Source organism: Bubalus kerabau, chromosome 5, assembly GCF_029407905.1.
Source record: "Bubalus kerabau isolate K-KA32 ecotype Philippines breed swamp buffalo chromosome 5, PCC_UOA_SB_1v2, whole genome shotgun sequence".
NCBI lineage: Eukaryota > Metazoa > Chordata > Mammalia > Artiodactyla > Bovidae > Bubalus > Bubalus kerabau.
The window spans coordinates 33540728-33562983 of NC_073628.1; the positions used below are offsets into that span (position 1 = coordinate 33540728).

Sequence of the window (22256 nt, forward strand, 5' to 3'; positions counted from 1 at the left end):
GGACACAACTGAGCAACTTCACTTTCACTTTTCACTTTCATGCATTGGAGAAGGAAATGGCAACCCACTCCAGTGTTCTTGCCTGGAGAATCCCAGGGGGAGCCTGGTGGGCTGCTGTCTATGGGGTCGCACAGAGTTGGACACGACTGAAGTGACTTAGCAGCAGCAGCAACTATATTCTCAGGTCTTTATTTCATAAAAACAAAAACTTATGCTTACGAGAGAGAATTATTGGAAGATGATTGAAAAGGAAACATTAGGAATCTCTCTCCCCACCTAGACAACAACTTCACTCAAAGAATCTGCCTAATGTAACTCTTTTGGAACTATGGAATCTGTTGAAGGCTTTCAACTTCCAGGGGAGTTTTGGATGGTAAGCTGTAGTTAACTTTGGTCACTTTCATCACCTGGCACAGTAGCAGTTGCAGTACGCGAGTCCCTAGTGCACAGCAGCCAGTTGGCCCCATATTCCTGAGGCAGACTGGACAGTTTGTAGGAACCAAGGTGGGCCAAAAGTATCTTATCCTTCAAATAATAGGAATCTATGGTTTTATGGCTGACTGATGCTTCTACTCACACAGGTGTAGATAGAGTGGGGATGTCATGATTGTTGTACCTCTCCCTATTGTTACAAACCTCTTCCACTGAAGTGATTACCAGGGATTAAAAGGGTCAATACTCTTCCCTCTCCATCATTCACTTTTTTCCCCTTTTGGAGATGAATGAGAATAAAAACACAATGTACTAAAACTTGGCATGCAGCAAAAGTGGTGATGCTGGGTAAATTCATAGTTTTACACACTTACATTTAAAAAATAATAAAGATCTCAACATCCAAATTTTGCAACTTAAGGAACTAGCAAAAGAAGAATAAATTGATCCAACATAGTGAAAAGAAGAAAATAATAAAGTTTAGAGCAGAAATAAATGAATCATAGAACAGAAAACCAACAGAGAAATTCAATGAATGAACCTGAAGGTTAGTTCCTCAAACAGATCAACAAAATTGATAAACCTTTACCTAGATGTACTACTAATAAAAAAAAGAGACTCAAATTACTGAAATCAGAAATAAAAATGGGGTCATTACTATTTTATAGAAATAAAAAGGATTATAAGAGAGTACTAAGAACAGCTGTATCCCAACAAATTGGATAACCTACATGGACAAATTCCTAGAAACACAAAACCTATTTTGTAATCATGAAGAATTAGAAAATGCAAACAAACCTACAATGAATAAGGAGACTGAATCATTAACCAAAAATCTTCCAACAAAGAAAAGTCCTAGACCCATTGCTTTCACTGCTGAATTCCACCAAACATTTTGAGAACTAATACCAACTCATTAGGATGGCTATGTAAAGAAAAAGAAAAAACAAAACCAGAAATCAACAAGAATGTGGAGGATGTAAAGAAATTAAAACTCCTGTGTACTATCAGTTGTTGTGGAGAACAGTATGGCTGTTTCTCAAAAAGTTAAAAATAGAATTACCATAAGATCCAGCAAGTCTGCTTAATAGACATACTGCAAAAATAATTGAAAGAAGGGTCTTGAAAGTGAAAGTGAAGTCGCTCAGTCATGTCCGACTCTTTGTGACCCCATGGACTTTAGCCCACCAGGCTCCCCCATCCATGGGATTCTCCAGGCAAGAATACTGGAGTGGGTTTCCATTTCCTTCTCCAGGGGATCTTCCCAACCCAAGGATCAAACCCAGGTCTCCTGCATTGCAGGCAGACGCTTTAACCTTTGAGCCACCAGGAAAGCACGACCATATATATTTGTAATATTCATGTTCATAGCAGCATTATTCACTCTAACTAGGGCTTCCCTGGTGGCTCAGATGGTAAAGAATCTGCCTGTAATGAGGGAGACCTGGGTTTGATCCCTGGGTTGGGAAGATCCCCTGGAGGAGTGCATGGCAACCCACTCCAGTATTACGGCCTGGAGAATCCCCATGTAGAGAGGTGCCTGGCAGGCTACAGTCCATGGGGTTGCAATGAATCAGACACGACTAAGTGACTAAGCTCAGCTCAGCACTGCACATAATATGGAAGCAATTCAAGTGTTCATCAACTGATGAATAAATAAGCAAATTGTGGTATATACATGCAATGAAATATTATTTAGCCTTTAAATAGAAGGAAATTCTGCAATGGATGGATTTAACATGGATGCACCTTGAGGACTTTATTCAAAGTGAAATAAGCCAGTTATGAAAAGACAAATATCTGTATGATTCAACTTTTATAAGTCAAAACAAGAGAGAGAGAGAGAGAGAGAGCAGAATGGGGGTTTCCAGGATCTGGGGTGGAGGAGTTGGTAGGGATATTATTGTTTAATGAGTATAGAATTTTGAGTATACAAGATGAAAAGGTAGATTGATGGCAGGAATGGTTGTACAATGTAATCAATGTATATTAAAATGATTAATTAAGATAGCAAATTTTACATTATGTGTATTTTTACCATGGTTAAAACATTTTTAAATGACTAAAATCTGTTACATTCACATGAAAACCTGTACACAAATATCCAAAACAGATGTATTTATAATAACTCATAAACAACCAGACAGCCTTATGTTGATGAATGATTAAACAAATTTCAGTACATCCATACAATGGAATAGTACTCAGCAATGAAAAACAATAAACTATTGATACATGCAATAACCTGGATAACTCTCAAAGGGAACTACATTGAATGAAAAAAAGCCAATAACAACTGTGTACATATTTTATGATTCTATTTATATTATATTCTCAAAATGACAAAATAATAAAAGTGGAGACTAGATTAGTGATTGTCAAGAGTTAGGGCTTGAGGTGAGGGGAAGCAGAAGGAAGTAAGAAGAGTGTGGTTATGAGAGAGAAACAATAGGAATACTTCTGGTGATGAAATCAGTGTGTCTTGGTTGTGGCATTGGAATCACTACCCTGCACATGTAATAAAACTGCACAGCACTATATATACAAAACACATACAAAATGATATAAGCAAAGCTGGGGAAATCTGAATAATATTGGTGGCTTGCATTGACACCCATACCTTGATTTTGGTATTGTACTAAAATTTTACAAGTTTACCATTGGAGTAAACAGGATAAAAGGTATACAGCATCATTTTGTATTATTTCTTATAAGTTAGCATGCAATTATCTCAAAAGTTTAATTTAAACTTTAAATTAAATCTAAACTTAATCTTAAATGTTTAATTTTTAAAATATTACTGATAATTTTAAAAATATAATAAAAATGTACTCTGGGGTTTATAACTAAAGTATTATTCATCACAACAATAGCACAAAGGACAGCAGATAGTCAATGGAATTAAGATTACAATGTTCTATACTCTATGTTGTAGAAAAATTATCCAAAGGTGAATTGTAATAAGGTAAAGATACTTCTTATAATTTCTAGAGCAACTAGTAAAAAAATAATTCAAAAATGTAAAAAGTCAATAGAGAAGATAGGAAATAATCAGTGAACTTAAAAAATTGAAAGTCAGGAAAAGAATGACCAAATAACCAATCTAGAATAAAGAGGACAAATAGGGAAAACGGCAAGATGTAATATAAACCTAAGTATATTCATTTGTAAATTAAATATTAATGGGTCAGATATTCCCACTGAAAAGCAGAGATTGTCCCACTAAATATAAAAGCAAGAACCAATAATATTCTATTTATAATAGAGATGGGCTTCCCTTGTGGCTCAGCTGGTAAAGAATCCACCTGCAATGTGGGAGACCTGGCTTTGATCCCTGGGTTGGGAAGATCCCCTGGAGAAGGGGAAGGCTACCCGCTCCAGGATTCTGGCCTGGAGAATTCCATGGACTGTAGAGTCCATGGGGTCGCAAAGAGTCGGACACAACTGAGGGACTTTCACTTTCACTTTATCAGAGATATACCTTATTTTTTAAAAACTTTTTATTTTGTATTCAGGTACGGCTGATTAACAATGTTGTGATAGTTTCAGGTAAACAGCAAAGGGACTCAGCCATACATACACATGCATCCATTCTCCCCCGAACTCCCATCCTGACTCAAAGGTTCAAGATGCCATATAACACTGAGCAGAGTTCCGTGTGCTCTACAGTAAGTCCTTGTTGCTTATGCATTTTAAATATAGCAGTATGTACATGTTCATCCTAAATTCCCTAACTACCCCTTCCCCCTATTTTGCCCCCGGCAACCATAAGTTTGTTCTCTAAGTCTTTGAGAAAGAGACATACTTTAAATATAAAGACACAAAGCAGTTCAAAGACAAAGAACAAAAAAAATAAATGCCACAGAAACACTAATTATAAGAAAGCCAGTGTGGCAATATTAATAAAAGCAATATTTAGGCAAGAATTATAATCAGCAAGAAGGGACATTTCATAATGAAAGGATGGTAATAAATCCATGAAAAAAATCTAACAATTCTAAATGCAAATATACCTTAAAAAAAAGAGTTTAAAATATGAGAAGCCAAACAACCACAATAATCACAATAACAACAACAAACACAGCCAAAGGGAGAAATACAGAAACCAACAGTCAGCTGGAAATATTACATCCCCTTTTCTATAACTGACAGATGAGGCACAGGAAGCCCTTAATTTCTCTCTGACTGAACAGGTTGCTCCCAGAAGGAAGAAGGCAGAAGTCATGGTCTAATCTCCCTGTCAACATGATATCTACATCTTCTCTAAATAGAACAATAATATTTGCTAGAAAGAGAGGTCTTTATATACAGAATATGTTCTTTAATGGATGTTCCTGGTTGATTACTTTTTATTATATATTTTGTAAATAAATACAGAATGTGGATTTATGAGGTATGGGTCCCTGGACAAGGTCACAAAAGCTATCCAAGTCTCTGGGAGTATTAAATGCAGATGTTTTATAACTTAAATGTTCTCCTTCAAAGTGAAATAACCCCATAAAAACACATTTGGAGCCTATATCTATTACTGTGGGCCATAGGGTATGTGTCCAATAAAGGAAGAAACCTACAAAGTTGAAATCAATGTCTCTGACCTCTCCTTGCTTTGTCTGAGCCTCCTGACTGCCTTCTGTACCTTTGAAATTAATAATAAAATTTAAAAGTAAGTTCTGTGATGTGTATGAGTTTGATTTGCAACTTAATGCTTTGTGTTAACTCCACATAAAAAGCAGGAGGAAAATGCAGTATAAAATACTTAAAAAGACTATTAACCAATTTAAATTGTATATTTTGGAAACTAAGCCCGCCCCTGTTGGAATCATTTGTGTTTTTTTTTTCCCAGTCTGTAGGTTGTCGTTTTGTTTTCTTTATGGTTTCCTTTGCTGTGCAAAAGCTTTTAAGTTTGATTAGGCCACTTGATTTTCTAATAGGACTCAGGATATGACTGATCCCTCTTAAAGTCTGATGTCAGCTGATACTATTCCCATATAACGATGGCCAAGGAATAACTTTTAAAAATTACTAGTAAAAGAATTAACACTGGGGAATCTGTCAAACCTATATTTAAACCTCAGTGTGGTCCCCCACTGACCAACTATATGGACTTTGGGGAAATATTAACACCTAACTTCCCTGACCTTTTCCTCCTTAGAGACAAGATTCCTCAGTTGAAACATGGGGGGTGATGCTAATTTATAGGGCACAGCATGTAACGATGCTGATGATGAAACAACAGGTAACATTTACTGTGTTCATATATTTGCCCATCACTTTGTTCTGTGCATATATGTAGTATGTCACTTAATCTTTTAACCATTCCATCAGGTTATTGTTATCCTTAATTTACAAATGAGAAAACTGATTATTAAAACTTTTCCAAAGTCAAAGTGTAGCTGATGAGTAAGCTACAGAATTTTAAAAAGAGCCTGTGGTTAACTAATGGAACTTGACACATAATAAAGGCTCAGTAAGTGAAAGTTATTATAATTATTTTTCAACTACTAGATTCATCTAAATTATGATTAGCAGAGAAAGAAATCACCTTGGAGTCATTTTTTCTTTGATAAAAAGGAGAAAGGAATAGACATACATTCAAAATAGAGAAATAGTTGGGCAAAGAGAAATCTTCTAAATAGGAAAGAGAGGTAAAACATGTATAATTTTCTAATGCTGAAAGAAAAATATATATATATTTTATGATCAACTCCCCCATAGCCAAAGAGGCTGGAAAAGCCAGAACATGAAAAGAGGTAAATCCAATAGCCTAGCTCGTGACCTGAGATACAAAAATGAATCTAAATGAATTTCTGTAGCTTAAAGAGATTTTGGAGATATGGAGATACATATGTATATCTGGACAAAACACATATATATGTTCAGTCTCTGAAGCATTTAGAATCATCTGAAAAGAACTTTCAGATATACAAGCTGGATTTAGAAAAGGCAGAGGAACCAGAGATCAAATTGCCAACATCCGCTGGATCACAGAAAAAGCAAGAGAATTCCAGAAAAACATCTACTTCTGCTTTATTGATTATGTTAAAGCCTTTCTGTGGATCACAAAAAAATGTGGAAAATTCTTCAAGACATGGGAATACCAGACCATCTAACCTGCCTCCTGAGAAACCTGTATGTGGGTCAAGAAGCAACAGTTAGAACCAGACATGGAACAATGGACTGGTTCCAAATTAGGAAAGGAGTACGTCAAGACTGTATACTGTTACCCTGCTTATTTAACTTATATGCAGAGTACATCATGCAAAATGCCGGACTGGATAAAGCACAAGCAGGACCAAGATTGTCGAGAAAAATATCAACAACCTCAGATATTCAGATGACATGACTCCAATGGCAGAAAATAAAGAGGAACTAACAGCCTCTTGATGAGTGTCAAAGAGGAAAGTGAAAAAGCTACCTTAAAACTCAACATTCAAAATACTAAGATTATGGTATCCCATCCCATCACTTAATGACAAATAGATGGGGAAAAAGTGGAAACAGGCTGATTTTATTTTATTGGGCTCCAAAAGCATCGCAGATGGTGACTGTGGTCATGAAATTAAAAGATACTTGCTCCTTGAAAGAGAAGATATGACAAACCTAGACAGTGCATTAAAAAGCGGAGACATCATTTTGCCAGCAAAGGTCTGTATTGTTAAAGCTATGGTTTTTCCAGTAGTCACATATGAATGTGAGAGTTGGACCATAAAGAAGGCTGAATGCCAAAGAACTGATTCTTTCAAACTGTGATGCTGGAGAAGGCTCTTGAGAGTCCCTTGAACAACAAGGAGATCAAACCAGTCAATCCTAAAGGAAAGTGAAAGTCACTCAGTCGTGTCCGACTCTTTGTGACCCCATGACTACACAGTCCATGGAATTCTCCAGGCCAGATCCCTGGAATGGGTAGCCTTTCCCTTCTCCAAGGGATCTTCTCAATCCAGGGATCAAACCCAGGTCTCCCACATAGCAGGCGGATTCTTTACCAGCTGAGCCACAAGGGAAGCCCAAGAATACTGGAGTGGGTAGCCTATCCCTTCTCCAGCAGATCTTCCCTACTCAGAAACTGAACTGGGGTCTCCTGCATTGCAGGCGGATTCTTTACCAACTGAGCTATGAGGGAATCCCCTATCCTAAAGGAAATCAACCTGAATATTCACTGGAAGAATTGATGCTGAAGTTAAAGTTTCAATACTTAGGCCACCTGATGCAAAGAGCCAACACAATGGAAAAGACGCTGATGCTAGGAAAGACCGAAGGCAGTAGAAGAGGATGAGATGGCTGGATGGCACCACTGACTTAATGGACACAAGTCTGCGCAAACACCAGGAGACAGTGAAGGACAGGGAAGCCTGGCGTGCTGCAGTCTATGCGGTCACAGAGAGTCAGACATGACTTAGTGACTGAACAACAACGACATAGGGACTGATGTAAGCAGTGACTATCAATAATTAAATCTGAAAAAGTTACCATTTTATTCTCAGGTGCTTTTAGTTCTGAAAACTCTGTCTCTGACTATGTAATTATAGATGCGGTGATGGAGAATTTCAGTTTCTTCTCATGCTTGGCTGTTTTAAGGGTTTTTCTAATAATGATTTAATTATGTTTCAAATTATATCTATGAGAAATCTGGCTATCTGGATTACAAAGTTATTTATTAGGTACTTCAATCCATCTGGTAATGGCAGAAGGAAATCAACCCCTTTTTGAGTTCTTACTTTTCATTAATCACTTTATATAACAACAAAAACACCAAGCACACAAAAGGGTGTGCTGAATGAGAGACTGAAGCATAAAGGAGAAGGGGCTGAAGAGCATGTTCCAGGAACAGAGTGTAACTTTGATAAATGTTTGTTGGCACAGAGTGAGGGAAGGATAAGAAGATGAAGACAGGGGATTCCAGAAAGATAACTATACACGGAAATCCTGAGATGGGAGGAGGAACCTACGTAGCTTGGCTGGGATGCAGATTTCCTGCAAGTAAGGCAATACGTGCTGAGGAAAGTGTGGTCAAACACTTACCTCATCCCATTGTAGAACAAGTTCTTGTAGTCAACGTTTATTCTAGTGATATTTTCTTTTGTGAGGCGTTCAACAGAGCGTAACCGGCTCACTTGCTGAAAACCAGGAGCTTTTTTCTTGACATACTCCCTTTCAAAACCTGGCAACCAAAAAATCTGTAAGGAGAAACAGGAAGTCTTTCAGTGGATAATCAGCTGTCTAGGCACAAACAGATCCTACGTAGAATGGGAGGAGCCCCATTCCAGCATAGGTAACAGTCTACAAGGAGCAGACAGATTCTAGACCTTAGTGAAAGAGTCAACCTCGCTAATACTATCTAATGAATTCTTATAAAGGGGCTTTCACCAGGGTTGCGCTGGAGCTGAGTTTTCCCAGTTAACATCATGGAACCAAGGGTCCTCCGTGTCACCACACTAGCTAAAGTAGGTATGGACGAAAGGTTAGAATCATAAACATCTCCTCTGACTGATACTAAAAATCATCTTTGTGAGAGGTCATTTCCTGCCAACAGGGAAGGCTATTATGACTCATCTGTGGAAACAGTTCTATTTGCAAAAAAACCCACATATTTGTTTCTTTCATAGCATTCTTCCATATTCTGAGAATTTGACATTTGGAATGACTGCCCAAATGCAGAGTAGCTTCTGAAAAACATGATGAACAAATCTCTGCTCAAATAAGAACCAGATGTCCCTTCTATATTATTATTGAAAGCCAAGTCCTCAAAGTCTTAAGTGTTCCATACCCAGGCCCTTTCTAATGTATGTTGGTGATGGTGCAGGTCACATCATACAGCCATTAAACACATATTCCCTTTTAACAGAAGGGTGACATTTCATTTGGCTTTGAATAACAAACAGACTCAATGTTTTCCCCTACTGATACAAATTTAACAGGGTCATTCTTAGATTGCCAAATATAGCTGTATAAAATAGTCATCTTCATTTTTATAGGGAGCAAAATTATTTAAGGATCCCAAGGAAGAGCTACAAGGTAGGTCAGATTCAACTGCTATGGTCGTGGGACATGCGACCCACCCACCAACCTCTACCATAAATACTGAGATAAACATACCAGACGTTGCTCAATCTGAGAGTCAAGGATTGTGCTTACTACATGGTGGACATACAAAGCTCTGAGAGAATGATTTGGTGCAGGGCCATAAAGATCAAAGATCACAAACTTTTTTTCCTTCTGTGCAAGTTCCAATAATTCAGTTAGCTTTGGAATCTTCTGATTTCCTGCTCTTTCCCTGTCAGCCTCTGATAAGGGTTTCATACCAAAAAATGGTTTGATCTAAAAATACATAAGAGAAAACACTGGCTGCCATCAAAAGCATTTTCCAATTCTCCTTTTAGCCCCACACCAATTACCATTTTAACCCACCCATCAGACCCTCTGTAATACTGGTCCTGAGATAAGAGTTGCCAAGAAGAGAAATTAAATGTAATCTCCATAGGTAATCATGGTATTTGGAATGATTTATTCTATATTGTAGAGCCTATATTGTTGATTTATTCTATATTGTTGTATTTGCACTGAAGGTCTCCTCATGTTCTTGTCTTAAACTTCCTTTTCAATCTTTTTTTCTATAACTCTCCTCAAAGTATTACAATTCCTTTTTAGTCACACTGGCTTCCCACACATTCTCTCACTGTTCTGGTTTTGTGTAATGGAAAGAAAGCAGGCTTTGTCTTCAGACTGAATTGGACTCAATTCAGTCCATTTATCCACCTGTTAAAAACCCTACCCTCAAACTGCAAAACCCAGTTCAAATGCTACCAACTTCATGAAGTGCCCACTTAAATATTCCTAAACTAAAGAGACTTCAATGCTGTTAAACCACAGTGAACAATTTTTATGCCTTTGTAATTGTATGTCTCATCCTGCCTTCTACTCATTTGTATATATTCTAGATCAGATTCAAATCCTAGCTTCATGTACTTCTTGCTGTGTAACACTGGTAAAACTATTTAAAATTTCTTAAGTTTTCATTACCCTGATATAAGATGGAGAAGGGGAGAGTAAAATGTGTATTTCTAGGATTATTTTGAATATCAAAAATAATAAAATATTTACCAGGTCTAGCAGCATGTCCAGTACACAGAGAAGTGCACAGTTCATAATAGTTCCCTCACTCTCTACTGCTTCTACTGGAGGGCAACTCCCTAATGGTAGGCACTATCATAATTTCTTCACCATACACAGCATTTTATTTTATTCCTCAGTCCATACATGTATTAGTTATATTAATATAGCTACTTTTATTGTCATTTGCCAACTTTAGATCATTTGTGTGTAAAGTCAGTGATTAAACACTGTCTCTCAGGAGAAAGACACAGTAGCTACACCACACATATTCCCAAGACTAAAACAATATTTTTCTCTATACAACTTTATCTTCTCTCTCCTTCCCACCATATTTCTTTTCCTTCCTTTACTTCCTAAGCAACCTGTCCTTTCTCACCTTTTTCTCAAGAAAGAATCAATCACACTGAACATTGTTCCCATGCTACCTGAAGGCAGATTATAAGTGTGGAATTAAACCCTTCTACATCTGAGTTGAGGTCTATAATTAAAGGTTTTCTTAATTCTCAGGAAAAAACAGAAATTTGCTTTGAAATACAAGATTTTGTTAGATTCTATCAGATCTAGACCAACTGATTCACTTAATTGTTAGAACTTTGTGTGGGGAAAAAAAATTGTTAAAAGAACAGGATGGGAAAGATCAAGAAAGGATTTAAATAGCCCAGCTGTACATAATTTGTTCCAAGTCCTGGAATGAGTTAAAAAAAAAAATAAGAAATGCACTATCAGTTCAGTCCAGTTCAGTCACTCAGTCGTGTCCGACTCTTTGCAACCCCATGAATTGCAGCACGCCAGGCCTCCCTGTCCATCACCAACTCCCGGAGTTCACTCAGACTCACGTCCATCGAGTTGGTGACCATTCAGCTATCCAATCCTCTGTCATCCCCTTCTCCTCCTGCCCCCAATCCCTCCCAGTATCAGAGTCTTTTCCAATGAGTCAACTCTTCACATGAGGTGGCCAAAGTACTGGAGTTTAAGCTTTAGCATCATTCCTTCCAAAGAAATCCCAGGGCTGATCTCCTTCAGAATGGACTGGTTGGATCTCCTTGCAGTTCAAGGGACTCTCAAGAGTCTTCTCCAACACCACAGTTCAAAAGCATCAATTCTTCAGCACTCAGCTTTCTTCACAGTCCAACTCTCACATCCATACATGACCACAGGAAAAACCATAGCCCGGACTAGATGGACCTTTGTTATCAAAGTAACGTCTCTGCTTTTCAATATGCTATCTAGGTTGGTCATAACTTTCCTTCCAAGGAGCAAGCGTCTTTTAATTTCATGGCTGCAGTCACCATCTGCAGTGATTTTGGAGCCCAGAAAAATAAAGTCTGACACTGTTTCCACTGTTTCCCCATCTATTTTCCATGAAGTGATGGGACCAGATGCCATGATCTTTATTTTCTGAATGTTGAGCTTTAAGCCAACTTTTTCACTCTCCTCTTTCACTTTCATCAAGAGGCTTTTTAGTTCCTCTTCACTTTCTGCCATAAGGGTAGTGTCATCTATATATCTGAGGTTATTGATATTTCTCCCAGCAATCTGGATTCCAGCTTGTGCTTCTTCCAGTCCAGCGTTTCTCATGATGTACTCTGCATATAAGTTAAATAAGCAGGGTGACAATATACAGCATGACGTACTCCTTTTCCTATTTGGAGCCAGTCTGTTGTTCCATGTCCAGTTCTAACTGTTGCTTCCTGACCTGCATATAGTTTTCTCAAGAGGCAGGTCAGGTGGTCTGGTATTCCCATTTCTTTCAGAATTTCCCCCAGTTTATTGTGATCCACACAGTCAAAGGCTTTGGCATAGTCAGTAAAGCAGAAATAGATTTTTTCTGGAACCCTCTTGCTTTTTCAATGATCCAGCGGATGTTGGCAATTTGATCTCTGGTTCCTCTGCCTTTTCTAAAACCAGCTTGAACATCTGGAAGTTCACGGTTCACGTATTGCTGAAGCCTGGCTTGGAGAATTTTGAGCATTACTTTACTAGCGTGTGAGATGAGTGCAATTGTGCAGTAGTTTGAGCATTCTTTGGCATTGCCTTTCTTTGGGATTGGAAAGAAAACTTACCTTTTCCAGTCCTGTGGCCACTGCTGAGTTTTCCCACTTTGCTGGCATATTGAGTGCAGCACTTTCACAGCATCATCTTTCAGGATTTGAAAGAGCTCAACTGGAATTCCATCACCTCCACTAGCTTTGTTCATAGTGATGCTTTCTAAGGCCCATTTGAATTCACATTCCAGGATGTCTGGCTCTAGGTGAGTGATCATACCATTGTGATTATCTGGATCATGAAGATCTTTTTTGTATAGTTCTTCTGTGTATTCTTGCCACCTCTTCTTAATATCTTCTGCTTCTGGTAGGCCCATACCATTTCTGTCCTTTATTGAGCCCATCTTTGCATGAAATGTTCCCTTGGTATCTCTAATTTTCTTGACGAGATCTCTAGTCTTTCCCATTCTGTTGTTTTCCTCTATTTCTTTGCATTGATCCCTGAGGAAGGCTTTCTTATCTCTTCTTGCTATTCTTTGGAACTCTGCATTCAGATGCTTATATCTTTCCTTTTCTCCTTTGCTTTTCACTTTTCTTTTCACAGCTATTTGTAAGGCCTCCCCAGACAGCCATTTTGCTTTTTTGCATTTCTTTTCCATGGGGATGGTCTGGATCCCTGTCTCCTGTACAATGTCACAAACCTCATTCCATAGTTCATCAGGCACTCTAACTATCAGATCTAGGCCCTTAAATCTATTTCTCACTTCCACTGTATAATCATAAGGGACTTGATTTAGGTCATACCTGTATGGTCTAATGGTTTTCCCTACTTTTTTCAATTTAAGTCTGAATTTGGCAATAAGGAGTTCATGATCTGAGCCACAGTCAGCTCCTGGTCTTGTTTTTGCTGACTGTATAGAGCTTCTCCATCTTTGGCTGCAAAAAATATAATCAATCTGATTTCAATGTTAACCATCTGGTGACGTCCATGTGTAGAGTCTTCTCTTGGGTTGTTGGAAGAGGGTGTTTGCTATGACCAGTGCATTCTCATGGCAAAACTCTATTAGCCTTTGCCCTGCTTCATTCCGTATTCCAAGACCAAATCTGCCTGTTACTCCAGGTGTTTCTTGACTTCCTACTTTTGCATTCCAGTCCCCTATAATGAAAAGGACATCTTTTGGGGGTGTTAGTTCTAAAAGGTCTTGTAGGTCATCTTAGAACCGTTCAACTTCAGCTTCTTCAGCATTACTGGTTGGGGCATAGACTTGGATTACTGTGATATTATTGAATGGTTTGCCTTGGAAACAAACAGAGATCATTCTGTCGTTTTTGAGATTGTATCCAAGTACTGCATTTCAGACTCTTTTGTTGACCATGATGGCTACTCCATTTCTTCTGAGGGATTCCTGCCCACAGTAGTAGATATAATGGTCATCTGAGTTAAATTCACCCATTCCAGTCCATTTTAGTTCGCTGGTTCCTAGAATGTCGATGTTCACTCTTGCCATCTCCTGTTTGACCACTTCCAAATTGCCCTGATTCATGGACCTAACATTCCAGGTTCCTGTGCAATATTGCTTTTTACAGCATCGGACCTTTCTTTTATACAAGGACATTTATTTCTGAAGCCTTTAATGATAAAGTGGATGAAAAATACAAAATAGCAAAACTATAAAGATTAATCAATAGAAGAGTTTAAAACTATATTTCAGTAATCTCTAAACACCATTATGAGGTAGATCTAATATCTGAAGTAAATTGAGCCTCTTTTTTTATATTGGGTTGGCCAGAAAGTTCATTCCAGGTTTTCCATATCAAAGAAATATTTTGGCCAACCCAATATATAGAACAGGTGGACTTATTCAGAAAAATAAACTGGAATAGGACAATACCAGTTTAGATTATCTCCAATATAAAGTTGAACATTTTCAAAACAATACTAAAAGACCCTTGGTTCTCTATGCCTATGCTTAGAAAAATTACAAGTAGAAGGGCCATCGAATGATCCAGTGTACTATACTGGTTTAGAAGTCTGAAAATTTATAAATTCGGCCCAATGGTGCCACTTAGAGGGAAACAATACAACTCAACAGACAATTATGAGAACTACATGTAAGTATGAATGAACAGTACAGTTTTCTTGTTGATATAGGTACCTTTATTATTAATCTCACTACCATAAAAAATCAGATTTCTCAGAGTACTAAAACCAAGAAGTGGTATTTTCTAACAATCCTAGGTCCTTTTCCATGTCCTTTTCTGTAAATGACATAGAACACTCGTTTTTTTCTCTATGGCATATTCTTATTGTTAGGAATCTACTTTGCAAAAAGAACCAGCAAAAGAAATGTACCACAGACAAATAACTATCAGAAGTCACAGAAAATTCTATATACATTATCAAAATTATATCTGTGGACATTAGTATGCTGATTTTAAAAAACAATCAGATAATTATCCATGGTACTTAGCAACTGAACCACAACAACCAGAATCCCTGAGGGGAAAAGAGGCAGAATAATTAGAGTCAAACTCCTAAGAGTTCACATTGACTCTATTGACACTGTTGCCTAAAATCCTGTTACTGCTGAAGTTGGAGCAGATTTAAGTCAACTTTGCTGTTGTTGTTCAGTTGCTAAGTCATGTCTGACTCTTTTGTGACTCCACAGACTGTAGCCCTCCAGGCTCCTCTGTCCATGGGTTTTCCCAGGCAAGAATACTGGAATGGGTTGCCATTTCCTTCTCCCAGGGAATCTTCCCAGCCCAGGGATCGAACCCGTGCCTCCAGCATTCTTATACTGGCAGGCAGACTGTTTACCACTGAGCCACCAAGGAAGCCAATATAACAAGGATTAAATATCTCTTGTATTAGTCCAAGCAATATGTCTATTTTACATGTTTTTTAAAAACACCAAAACTGAGGTGGTGGTCCTCCAGCAATATCTGTCAGCTATTAACCAAAGAGTTATACTTCACTTTCTAGCACTGCTTAACCTGTATGTACTCTCTTTGGTTCTATCTTTACTTTCTTCCATGTTCCAGCTAATAAAAATAGCCACTATTTATTGCTTTCACCAGAGCAAAATCAACAATTTACCTTAAAACGTTATATTTCTATCATTTACAGAAGGCCCACTCTACTTTCTCAAGTCTTAAACAAAAGATCTTAAGGATATGCAGTAATCTCGTAACCTAAACTTGAAATTCTAAGACTGACTCTGTAATTCCATTCTCACAGTTTCTAAGGAGAAATTTTAACTCCACAAAATAACAGTTCATCATACAGAATTCATCAAACTTACTCTGTGAAGGGCCATACACTAAAGATTTTTGGTTTTGTTAGTCTCTGTCACAACTATTCAACTCTATTATAAGACAAAAGCAGCCATAAACAATTCGTAAGTGAATAAGCATGGCTATGTTCCAATCAAACTTTATTTATGGAAATCAAAATTGAGTTTTATATAATTTTAACATGTCGGGAAACATTATTCTTTTGATTCTGCTTCAACCATTCAAAAATACAAGAACCATTCTGAGCTCACAAGCTGTACAAAAATAGTCAGTGGGCTGCATCTGAACAGCAGGCCATAGTTTGTAAAGCCCTGGATCCAGGTCATGACATATTAGCTAAGGAGAGACATAATTTAATGACAGATTACAAATTAACCAAATTATCCATGGTCAAATACTAAAGACGATTAAGATGATTTCTGGGATTAACTGGATATTACAGAGTATAGGTAGCAAGCTTTTTTGAAATACACAGGTGTGTTGACTTACACAAACATCTTAGAACCATTCTCCCAAAACACAGGAAACAAAAAGACCTTTAGCAATCTCAAAATATTTCTTCCAGATCATCAAAATCTTTGTTTTTGAAAGTAAAATGGAAGGCCATAGTCCAAGGGTATTAATTTAACAACCTGACATATATCAAAAAGTCTGCCTAATGAATCCAAGGCTTTTTATCTTTGGCTTAGAAAAACATGCAGTTTTAGCAAAACTAGTCTAATAATCTTTAGACCTCACACTAGGTTCATCTTTCTATTATATGGTACCATATTCAATGTAATCCCTCTTGCTAACTTAAAATATCCAGTATTTTTAAGTTAGTTGATTAATTACCGCATACTAATTTTCTCTTTTTCATATTACCATTCACTAATATCACACTCTTAATACAGTAACTGCATCATCCTAATCAACAAAGGAGAGTCTCATCATTTCTATAATTTGATAACTGTCCATACATGGAACATATCTTTTGGATGCCCCTAAATCAAATCTTGGTTTAATGTTATTTACTGTTGGTTAAACTTAAAAGTGAAAAAAGGTAATAACAGGTCAATTATGTAATTTTTCTAGACTCTCTTATAGAATCCCAAGTCCATTACCAAACAACAAATTGGCTCAATTGGCCAAAATTATGGCTCTCTCTAGGACATGTGGGATTATTAAAAATAACTGTTTTTTGCTTTTCAAGTGGCTCACAACTATAGAATGCTACAGGGAAAAAGATTCTTAATCTCTTCATGCTAAGTTGTTTCAGTTGAGTCTGACTCTTTGGATCCTATGGACTGTAACCAGCCAGGCTCCTCTGTCCGTGGGATTCTCCAGGCAAAAATACTGGAATGGGTTGCCACGCCCTCCTCCAGGGCATCTTCCTGACCCAGGGATCAAACCCACATCCCTTGTGTCTCCTGCACTGGCAGGTAGGTTCTTTACCACTAGCGCCACCTGGGAAGCCCAACCTCTTCAGTCATATCAAAAATGAATAATAAACACACATATTACTAGATGTTTTGCAGCTCCCCAAATAAACTGCTGCGCTAAAACTAGAGCTCCACTTAGAGGAAATGTTTTGGCAGATCATACTAAACAGAATGCTCTGACTAATTCCCCTAGACAAGGGCCTCTGATAGAGAAGACAGACCAATGAATTGAACTCAAGAATTCCATCATTAATGGAAACATGGTAATCTTAGAAAAATGTATTCTCTCACAGTTTGGAAGCCGGAAGTCTAAAATCAAGGTGTTGGCAGGCCCATGCTCACCCTGTTGGCTCTGGGGGGGAATCTGTTTCTTGTCTCTGCAAGCTTCAGGTGACTGCTAGCATTCCTTGGCCTTCTTTGGCTAATAGCCACATCACTCCAATTCTTACCTCCGTGATTACATCACTTCCCCTCTCTGTTTGGTCGCCCTTATGTGTACATCTATTCTCCCCTTGTCTCTTCATTACAACAATACGTGATTATATTTAGGGTCCACCCAGACAATCCAGGATAAGCTCCTACTTTCCAGATCCTTAACTTAATCACATCGTTTGCCTTTATGATAACAGTCACAGGTTCTAGGGAGTATGGTGTGACTGTATCTTTTTTGGTGTCACCAATCAACCTACTATACCAATTTTATCCGTAACGACTATTTGTGTAAGTAATACCTAAATGAAGTGAAATATCCTTGATCTAGCAGTAGATTTTTAAAAATGCTTGGGGTGTAATAATGAATGTTTGTCATGACAATTCTTTTTTTAAAAAAGTACATAAAACTTCAGTAAAGTTAGTTGTGCCTCTTGTATAACTCCTGTAGTTTTTTAATATGTGGGAATCAGGCTTTTTGACATTAACCCAAAACAAGGTTAAATGTGCTATAGGGCTGTTGCATCCTTTCCAATTGCAGGACTCCCCAAACTCTCAGAAAACAATATCTGCTTATAAAGAGACTGAAAAAAATCGCATATTTCCTAGGAAACAGCCTTCTAAGGATAGTGAGCCCATTATCAGGAACTGAATAATTCAAAGTAATTATCAAAAATTTGTCTTTTACTTTGGCTGACATAATAAATATATAATTTATTACGGTATAATAAATAACATAGCCCAAGTTATTGGCAGACAATAAAACAATTTAAATTCTTTAGCCTGAGAAGTAATGGAAAATTTTAAAAGCCCTATATTAACTTTTGACCAACTAGCAACACTGTTAACAGCACCATTTCTGCTGTAGCTCCATTGGGTGGATGGTGTCCATTGAAGCAATTACAATTACTTGCATTGGACTTGATTTTGCAGCAGTGGATGCTACTTGAAGTGTTTTGGTAAAATTGCTAGTGCCATTAACTGTACATTTTCAACAACACTGAGAGAGAAGAAAAAGGTATAACACACGTATCTGCCTACTAAGCCCCATATACAAGACAATCATTCCTTCAGCAACTTACACCATGTGCTCGTAAAACACTAATCATGCTCTCAAGACATTCACAGTTTAGTAAGGGAGATAAGACAGACAAATAAAACACGACATAAGTTCCCATCCGAAGCTCTCACTACCTACCCATTTTCTTGTCTTTTTCACAAAATAAAGTCATTATACTTAAGAAAAAAAAAATGATAAAAGTTCCATGACAGCAGTCACTGAAAAGTGACCTTCTTATAGTTGGACTACAGTAACAATAAGACAAAATTTGCAGAAAACTTCAAATGCATTATTTAATTTGACCTCAAAACTTTATATTAAACATGAAAAATTGAAGCTTAAAGGAATAAGTGACATGCCTAATGATTCACCAAACAGGGAAATGATAAGTGACACCCAACTGTTCATGACAAATTCCAGGCAAAAATTCAGTCCTCATGCTAAGACTCCTTTCTTGGGTATATTATTTCCCACTATAGGTATCATGCTAGAATGAGGGTATTCATTATCAGTAAAGAATGAGATGGCAAGATTGCTCTGGAATGTATGTTAACAAACTATCTTCTTCACCAAGAAATCTTTTTATGCAAAGAAAAAACTGAACTAAATAGTATGTTTAGTGATACAGCTGATACAAAGTATTCGGTTGTTCTGAATAACAACAACTAAAGACAAATAGGTGGGAACAGTAAGTTATAGAAAATATGAGAGAAAGCGAACTATGTTTCCTTTCAGTACCGTTCAGTCGCTCACTCGTGTACAACTATTTGTGACCTCATGGACGGCAGCACACCAGGCTTCCCTGTCCTTCACCAACTCCCAGAGCTTGCTCAAACTGATGTTCATCAAGTAGGCAATGCCATCCAACCATCTCATCCTCTGTCATCCCCTTCTCCTCCTGCCTTCAATCTTTTCCAGCATCGGGGTCTTTTCAAATGAGTCAGTTCTTCACATCATGTGCCAAAGTATTGGGAGTTTCAGCTTCAGCATCAGTCCTTCCAATGAATATTCAGGACTGATTTCCTTTAGGATGGGCTGGTTGGATCTCCTTGCAGTCCAGGGGACTCTCAAGAGTCTTCTACAACACCACAGTTCAAAAGCATCAATTCTTTGGCACTCAGCTTTCTTTATACTCCAACTCTCACATCCATACTGGAAAATCCATAGCTTTGACTAGATGGACTGCTGTTGGCAAAGTAATGCCTCTGCTTTTTAATATGCTGCCTAGGCTGATCATAGTTTTTCTTCCAAGGAGCAAGCATCTTTTAATTTCATGGCTTCAGTCACCATCTGCAGTGATTTTGGAGCCCCAAAAAATAAAGTTTGTCTCTCTTTCCATTGTTTCCCCATCTATTTCCCATGAAGTGATGGGACTAGATGCCATGATCTTACTTTTCGTTGAGCTTTAAGCTAACATTTTCACTCTTCTCTTTCATTTTCATCAAGAGGTTCTTTAGTTCTTCTTTGCTTTCTACAATAATGGTGTCATCTGCATATCTGAGGTTATTGATATTTTTCCTGGCAGTCTTGATTACAGCTTGTAATTCATCCAGCCCAGCATGTTGCATGATGTACTCTGTATATAAGTTAAACAAGGAGGGTGATAATATACAGCCTTGACATACTCCTTTCCCAATTTGGAACCAGTCTGTTGTTCCATGACCAGTTCTAACTGTTGCTTCCTGACCTGCATACAGATTTTTCAGGAAACAGGTCAGGTGGTCTGGTATTCCCATCTCTTTCAGAATTTTCCACAGTTTGTTGTGATCCACATGGTCAAAGGCTTTGGCATGGTCAATAAAGCAGAAGTAGATGTTTTTCTGGAACTCTCTTCCTTTTTCGATGATCCAGTGGAGGTTGGTCTGGTTCCTCTGGCTTTTTTCTAAATCTAGCTTGATCATCTGGGAATTCTTGGTTCACATACTGCTGAAGCCTCACTTGGAGAATGTTGAGCATTACTTTGCTAGTATGTGAGATGAGTGCAACTGTGCATTAATTTGAGCATTCTTTGGCATTGCCTTTCTTTGGGATTGGAATGAAAACTGACCTTTACCAGTCCTGTGGCCACTGCTGAGTTTTCCAAATTTGCTGACATATTGAGTGCAGCACTTTCACAGCATCATTTTTTAAGATTTGAAACGGCTCCACTAGAATTCCTTCACCTCCACTAGCTTTGTTTGCAGCAATGCTTCCTAAGGCCCACTTGACTCTGCATTCCAGGATGTCTGGCTCTAAGTGAGTGATCACACCATTGTGGTTATCTGGGTCATGAAGATCTTTTTTGTATAGTTCTTCTGTGTATTCTTGCCACGTCTTCTTAATATTTTCTGCTTCTGTTAGGTCCATACATTTCTGTCCTTTATTGTGCCCATCTTTGCATGAGATGTTCCCTTGGTATATCTAATTTTCTTGAAAAGGTCTCTAGTCTTTCCCATCCTATTGTTTTCCTCTATTACTTTGCATTGATCACTGAGGAAGACTTTCTTATCCCTCCTTGCTATTCTTTGGAACTCTGCATTCAAACGGGTATATCTTTCCTTTTCTCCTTTGCCTTTAGCTTCTCTTCTTTTCTAGCTATTTGTAAGGCCTCTGCAGGCAACCATTTTGCCTTTATGCATTTCTTTTTCTTGGGAATGGTCTTGATCACTACCTCCTGCACAGTGTCACAAACCTCCATCCATAGTTCTTCAGGCACTCTATCAGAGCCAATCCCTTGACTCTATTTATCACTTTCACTGTATAATCGTAAGGGATTTGATTTAGGCCATGCCTGAATGATCTACTGGTTCTCCCTACTTTCTTCAACTTAAGTCTGAATTCTGCAACAAGGACCTCATGATCTGAACCACAGTCAGCTCCCAGTCTTGTTTTTGCTGACTGTATTCAGCTTCTCCATCTTTGGCTGCAAAGTTAATAATCAATCTCATTTCAGTTTGATCATCTGGTGATGGTTAATAGAGTCTTCTCTTGTGTTGTTGGAAGGTATTTGCTATGACCAGCACATTTTCTTGACAAAACTCTGTTAGCCTTTGCCCTGCTTCATTTTGTATTCCAAGGCTAAATTTGCCTGTTAAACTCCAGGTAGCTCTTGATTTTCTACTTTTGTATTCCAGTCTCCTATAATGAAGAGGACATCTTTTTGGGGTGTTAGTTCTAGAAGGTCTTGTAGGTCTTCATAGAACTGGTCAACTTCAGCTTCTTCAGCATTACTGGTCAGGGCTTAGACTTGGATTACTGTAATACTGAATGGTTTACCTTGGAAACGAACAGAGAGCATTCTGTTGTTTTGAGACTGCATCCAAATACTGCATTTTGGACTCTTTTGTTGACTATGATGGCTACTCCATTTCTTCTGAGGGATTCTTGCCCACAGCAGTAGATACAATGGTCATCTGAGTTAAATTCACCCACTCCAGTCCATTTTAGTTCACTGATTCCTAAAATGTCAATGTTCACTCTTGCCATCTCCTGTTTGACCACTTCCAATTTACCTTGATTCATGAACCTAACATTCCAGGTTCCTAT

The 22256-nt window shown here is 37.9% G+C and overlaps 1 protein-coding gene across 6 annotated transcripts in view; it reads right to left on the minus strand.

Moving 5' to 3' along the window:
* The window catches only part of LOC129652613 (glycerophosphodiester phosphodiesterase domain-containing protein 4-like), a 181747-nt gene that overhangs the window by 50140 nt on the left and 109351 nt on the right, over window positions 1-22256 (minus strand). For all 6 annotated transcript variants that reach the window (XM_055581388.1, XM_055581386.1, XM_055581390.1 and 3 more), the window contains 2 exons: window positions 9526-9747; window positions 8452-8606 (listed from right to left, as the gene is read on the minus strand). In XM_055581388.1, coding sequence (XP_055437363.1) covers window positions 8452-8606; window positions 9526-9747 — 377 coding nt within the window. The remainder of the gene's footprint in view (window positions 1-8451; window positions 8607-9525; window positions 9748-22256) is intronic.